Consider the following 6,222-nt stretch of genomic DNA (forward strand, 5'->3'; position numbering starts at 1 on the left):
CACACCACTTTCTAGAAGTTCTCACCACTATAAATACCTCTTGTCCCATCAATGCCAAGGTATTGAATACTCACCTAACTAACTTGAGTTTCTCACTCTAGACTCTCTCTCTACCTCAATCATCAACTGACTTGAGCGTCGGAGGGGTGATCCCGGAACAACCCCCGGGGTAGTTTTTCTGTGTTTCGCAGGTTTCCGGTGAACTGATAACCAGCCCTGCTCAGACTTAAGGACTTGCTCAACACAGATCATTAACCTTAATTTCTAGACATAAACACATACCATTCGTCGCGTTAGTGTACCTGACTTTTATTTTTGCTTCTCAGTTGATTTTTGCCACTACAACCATATAATCTGATAACATTATGCAATCGTCACAACCCTTCATGCCGAGCCATTTTAAAGCTTCCATAATGGCTGTAATTTCATACAGATTAGCTTCATTGCTCACAACATTCCAATATATCCCTTTAATATCCTTTTACCTGAACTATATATCTTTGTTGGATTATGCTCCAAAAGTAGTCAAATGATTTTCCTAACAATTTGGATTAGTGGCTAGTAGTAAGTTAGTGGGTAATTTATTTTATAATTAAAATACGATTAGTGAATAGTAGTTATCGAGGATACGGTATATGACATGTTTTCCACTACTTAGTAGTGTCACTAACTTTTAGGTTAGTTACTTTTTATTGTAATCCTATAAAAGGCAATTATTGTATTGAGATTAATTGAGAAAGTTTAATGCAAAACTTCTCCATATTTTATTCGGTCTCCTCTCTACTCTAAAAACTATCATGGTATCAAAGCTTTAGATTAGATCCTTGGAGGCCAAAAAAGAGAGAAGGAGAGGGAGTAAGAAGTAAGCCATTGCAGGCCATCTTTTGTTTTACGAGTGAGAAAAAATATAGGGCAAACCCACCATGGCAAGAGTGGTTGAAAATAAAATCATTTGTGATTATATGCAAAGTGGTGAAGAGAAGTGCTTCACAAAGTCGTGGTGAAGAGAAGTGCTTCACAAGGTCATGCGGAGAGATGTGCTCCAAAAATATAACGTTGGTGAGAAGTGCATCAAAAATGTTAAGTTGGTGATAATGTGCATCAACATATTGAAATGTTGACAAAGTGGGTTCAACATGACACAAAATAGAATGTTATAAATAGATGTTACAACTTTTGGAGCAAGGGGGTGTGTTGGATTATGCTCCAAAAGTAGTCAAATGATTTTCCTAACAATTTAGATTAGTGGCTAGTAGTAAGTTAGTGGGTACTTTATTTTATAATTAAAATGCGATTAGTGAATAGTAGTTATGGAGGATACGGTATATGACATGTTTTCCACTACTTAGTAGTGTCACTAACTTTTAGGTTAGTTACTTTTTATTGTAATCCTATAAAAGGTACTTATGTATTGAGATTAATTGAGAAAGTTTAATGCAAAACTTCTCCATATTTTATTCAATCTCCTCTCTACTCTAAAAACTATCAATCTTTACAGATAGCTCCCGTTCCTGTATGACAAGTAGCAAGGCAAAAAGAAGCATCTCCTATTCTATGTTAGTTTATAAACTTCGATCTTCATGTTCTTCATGACACACATTTGGCTATCAATAACTCTAATAATGTCTTAAGAATACTTGATACTCCATAATAAAATAAAAACATAGAATACTTGATACTCCATAATAAAATAAAAACATACTTAAAGCTTGTGCCCTCCGTTGTGAGTTTGTCTACCGAGGATGAATATCTGTAAAGTCATCATTATTTTTGGCAAATTTAATGGACGATTCTGGCCGGTATTGGATAATTGTTGGTGGACCAAGTTGAGGTGGTTCTGGTTCCGGAAGGACCACATGATGGCCATTGAGGGCTGAGACAATAACAGCCATCATTGGCCTTTTGTTTGCGTTCTCTTGGATGCAAAGCAAACCAATGTGTATGCATCTTGTCACTTCATCGCTTAAGAAGATTCCATTAAGTCTTGGATCGACCAAGTCTAAAATTGCATCGTCCTTCCATAGCCTCCATGCCTACATCATTCATCATATCCCATTTAGCCTACCATTTTGTATATACTTTATTATTTTTTATAGTGTAACATAATTGACTATTATATAATTGCTACTAGAATGTAGATTGATCACTATAAAAAGACCATTGTCAAACTTTACCCTAATACAAACAACTAGATTGTTTCAATTGGACTTACTCGTTGGCATAAACTTTCATCCTCATAAGGGAAGGTTGTTGAGCTACACATACGGCCACTTACAATTTCTAGAGCTATTACTCCAAAACTATAGACGTCTGACATAATTGAGAAGCGCCCCGTCAAAGCATACTCAGGAGCCATATATCCGCTGTTCATAGGTAGAACTAGAAGCTTTAGATACATTATGAGATAACTAAATTTCTGTAAACCTAAATAAATTGCTAAGCTGAGTGCTTTAACATAATAATCAAAATAATTTTCGCAAGTTTCATAACATAAAAGGAATGTACTTACTATGTTCCATCAATCTTACTAGTATCAGCCTGAATTTGATCTCGTCCAACAAGTCTGGCCAATCCAAAATCTGCGATTTTTGCATTCATATTTTCGTCCAATAGAATGTTACTCATTTTAAGATCTCGGTGGATAATCTTCAATCTTGAGTCTTCGTGAAGATATAAAAGTCCTCTTGCAGTTCCTAATAAGATATTGTACCGGGTCTCCCACCCTAGTGATGGCTGTCTAATTCTATCTGTAATATATATTTCACAAAATTAGAATGTTAATTATAGCTATGTAACACTAGTCATTGATCGAAATTATGTAATAGGAATGTAGTGGGCTTTATAATTTTATCAAAATGAAGTTGATGTTTGTTGTAGTTGTTGATTGAAAGTAATAATATGGAGATACAAAGGGAGAGTTTACTTGTGAATTCATTATTACCTCACTATTACAAATTTACTGCTAGTGCTTATTTATAAGGCACTATGTCTTTGATACATTTAGTCACAATTTTTCTAATTTACTTCAGGTTAACATGTCTAGATTTTTCAAAGAATGACAAGGTCTCAAAAATCTAATAATTTTTCTCGTTATTTTTTAAGGATCCAAACATTGATAAAAAAAAAAAAAAAAAAAAAAAAAAAAAAAAAGAAACACTCTTACGTGTATCCTTCAGAAAGTTGAGGCCTCACAATCCACAAAATACAATTTCAAATATATCACTATCAAATGTCAAATATAACATAAAAAGTCAAATAAAGCTTCAAAAAAATTTGCCGGTCAAAGTGTAAAAATTAATATGTACCAAATCGGTTAATTAATTTTGACCAATAAAATATAGTCATATAAGATGTTGTTAATTCGTTTCTTCACAAAAATACATATTGAAATTTTTTCTTCATAGATAGATAAAGACATAAAGTTTAGAATTGTCAAAGCAAGATAGGTGATGAATACCATGAAAATCAAATTTTATAAATGACTTCGGATAGGTGAATTTTTATATTTTACTACTTATAGATAATGATGATGATTAAAATGTTGTAATATCATTGAAAAATACCTAACAAGACTTTGTCAAGGCTTGAATTAGGCAAGAGTTCGTACACAAGCAACTTCTCTTCTCCATGTACACAATATCCCAAGAGTTTGACCAGATTGTTATGTTGTAGCTTTTCAAGTAATAGAACCTCTGTCTTGAACTCTTCAATTCCTTGCCCTGAGTTCGTTGACAACCTTTTCACCGCTACTTCTTGTCCATTTTGAAGTTTTCCCTAAAAACGGGGCATTAATATTGTATTTCTTCTCTTTAATAGTAATTTTCCAGAGGTTCTCGTCTCAATATAATTTTTTTGATGATTTTATCATATACTTCCTCCCTTTCTAAATAAGTGCAACACTTTTTGTTTTCACGTTTGCCAATGCATTATTTTAATCATTAATATCTTCAATTATCAATAAGTAAAAATTATAAAAGGTTGATATTAAAAAAATTCACATTCAGACGAATCTAACAAGATCCCACATAACTATGTTTTTCCTAAAATGTAAATCACCAAAGCTAATTAAAGTTTAAACTGTGAATAGTAAACACTATGCAAATATTGCACTTATTTAGAAATGGAGGAAGTAGTACATAATTAGAGATATTTAAAATCAAAGCTGGGAGTATCATTATGTTATGAGGAGGAAGTAGCTAGAAGGATTGATAAATGTAAGTAATTACAAGAGCATACCTTGTAAACCCCACCAAATCCACCTTGGCCGAGTTTATTACGTTGGGAAAAGTCATCTGTTGCAGTTCTTATAACCTTGAAGTCAAACTTTAATGACTCTGCTTCAATGAACTCTTCTGTATCTACAATGTGAGGCATAAAAACAGTTTAGTTTCCCAAAATGTTGTCAAATACTATTTGTTTGGCTCTGTTTGGCATTACTAGCCAAAAATAAACTGAAAGTCTGAGACTACTTAAATTGGCGAAATATACATCTTGAACGCAAATATGCTAATTTACCTTGGGAGGGCTTTTTACCCTTGTGATAATAGATACAAAAGCCGACACCAAAGAGGACCAAGATTGCAACGACGATCGGAACACTGATCGCTACAGCAATATGGGTTGAACTTCTGCCGTTTTCTGTATTGTTCAGCGAACCATTTGGTGGGTTTTGCGATGGAACTAGAATAGTTGTGGTAGGTGGGTTTCGTAGTGGAACAAGAAGGGTTGTGAAAGGTTGTATGACATTATCATCCTCGGAAAATCCGTTAGCCTCGAACGTTTGACCAACATCGGCCTCAAAATTAATAGCAATTGAAGCAACACTATCGCCCCTTTCAATCACAAAGCTCATAAGGTATCTAACTCCATCGTTAACTTGGCTTCTTGTGGGACAAGCACACCTTAAAGGTATAGTAAGCCTTTCATTAGGGTAAATGTTTTCTATATTTGGACTTACTTTTTGCGTTCTGATCGCATTACAAGTTGTTAAACCTTCAAACGTGTTGTTAGCAATCAAGTAGTAACTGTCATTGTTTTGAACAACATAACTCGTGTTAACTTGGTGGAACCGATCTGCACAGGAGCACGTCACAGGAACGATCACCTCGTTGTTTGTTTGCATTGTTACGTTTTCCGATATGTTGTTGATCTCGGACATCTGAGATGCGTTGGCAGATAAAAGAGAAGCAATAGAAGAGATGGTATTGTATGAAGGTTGTGCTCTGTAGATTAAAAAAGATTCGCAAGTTGTGTTTACGCCGCTGCAATTGTACCCAAGAATAGAAGAGGAGCTGTCATTTACAGTGCAAATATCTGCAGCGTAACGTTGTTGGGCATTGATCAAGCAAGGGAAGTTAATCAAGGAAAGAAAAAATGCAAAGGTCAATGAAGGAGAAGCCATATCAATTCAATTTCTGAATGTGAAATCAATAATTATTCTTGAAACGCTTCCTAATTAGAGAGGTTATTATGCATTAAAAGCTAATGTATATTGTTAGACGGACCATCTCGTTCAACCTCTCCGATAAATAAAAATATAAAAAAGTAGTGAAGTCAATATTCAACCACATAAGACGTATGATAGAAGAAAATAGCATCACAACAGAATGATAAGTTTAACAAACAGACTGGACTTCTAGGAGCATAATTATTGATGATCTTAAAGAAAAGTCATCTCACTTCTTTCTAACTTTTTCTCTCTAAACAATATACCACAATCTTTTTCCACTCATCTTCTTAGAGCACCAATTTAAATAAAAAACTAATATGAACCCGGTACACACTAACTTACTATACACCTTATCCATCTCACGTGAGTTTTAATGATTACAACTTTCCGTTTTTGCCGCGTTCAGTCTTCCGCTCCTTTCTCTCTCCTGATAACTTCTCTCTCCTCTAATAACTTCACTCTCCTGATAGTGTATTTTTAAAATAATATAGTGTATTTTGAAATAATATAGTGTATTTAAAATGATATAGTGTATTTTAAAATCATAGTGTTCAGCTGAATTTTTTGACATGATAGTGTTGCATGTTCATGTATATTGACATGATATAGTGTATTTTGAAATGATATAGTGTATTTTGACATGATAGTGTTTTGCTGTGTTTTTTGACATGATAGTGTTGCATGATATAGTGTGTTTTGACATAATATAGTGTATTTTGAAATGTTATAGTGTAGTTTATTTGTATATTACACAGAATTATCATAATCGATCG

At 33.8% G+C, this 6,222-nt stretch overlaps 1 protein-coding gene across 1 annotated transcript in view; it reads right to left on the minus strand.

The window, feature by feature from the left end:
- Positions 1-5,467, minus strand: part of LOC125492228 (cysteine-rich receptor-like protein kinase 10) — a 29,931-nt gene extending 24,464 nt beyond the window's left edge. Inside the window, exons 1-6 of the mRNA XM_048634272.2 lie at positions 4,516-5,467; positions 4,237-4,358; positions 3,564-3,774; positions 2,510-2,747; positions 2,213-2,363; positions 1,703-2,033 (exon numbers count right to left, since the gene is read on the minus strand). Of these exons, the coding sequence (XP_048490229.1) occupies positions 1,734-2,033; positions 2,213-2,363; positions 2,510-2,747; positions 3,564-3,774; positions 4,237-4,358; positions 4,516-5,401 (1,908 nt within the window). The 5' untranslated portion in view covers positions 5,402-5,467 and the 3' untranslated portion in view covers positions 1,703-1,733. The remainder of the gene's footprint in view (positions 1-1,702; positions 2,034-2,212; positions 2,364-2,509; positions 2,748-3,563; positions 3,775-4,236; positions 4,359-4,515) is intronic.
- Between the last annotated feature and the right edge of the window lie 755 nt (positions 5,468-6,222).

Source organism: Beta vulgaris, chromosome 8 (genome assembly GCF_026745355.1).
Source record: "Beta vulgaris subsp. vulgaris cultivar EL10 chromosome 8, EL10.2, whole genome shotgun sequence".
Classification (NCBI taxonomy): Eukaryota; Viridiplantae; Streptophyta; class Magnoliopsida; order Caryophyllales; family Amaranthaceae; genus Beta; species Beta vulgaris.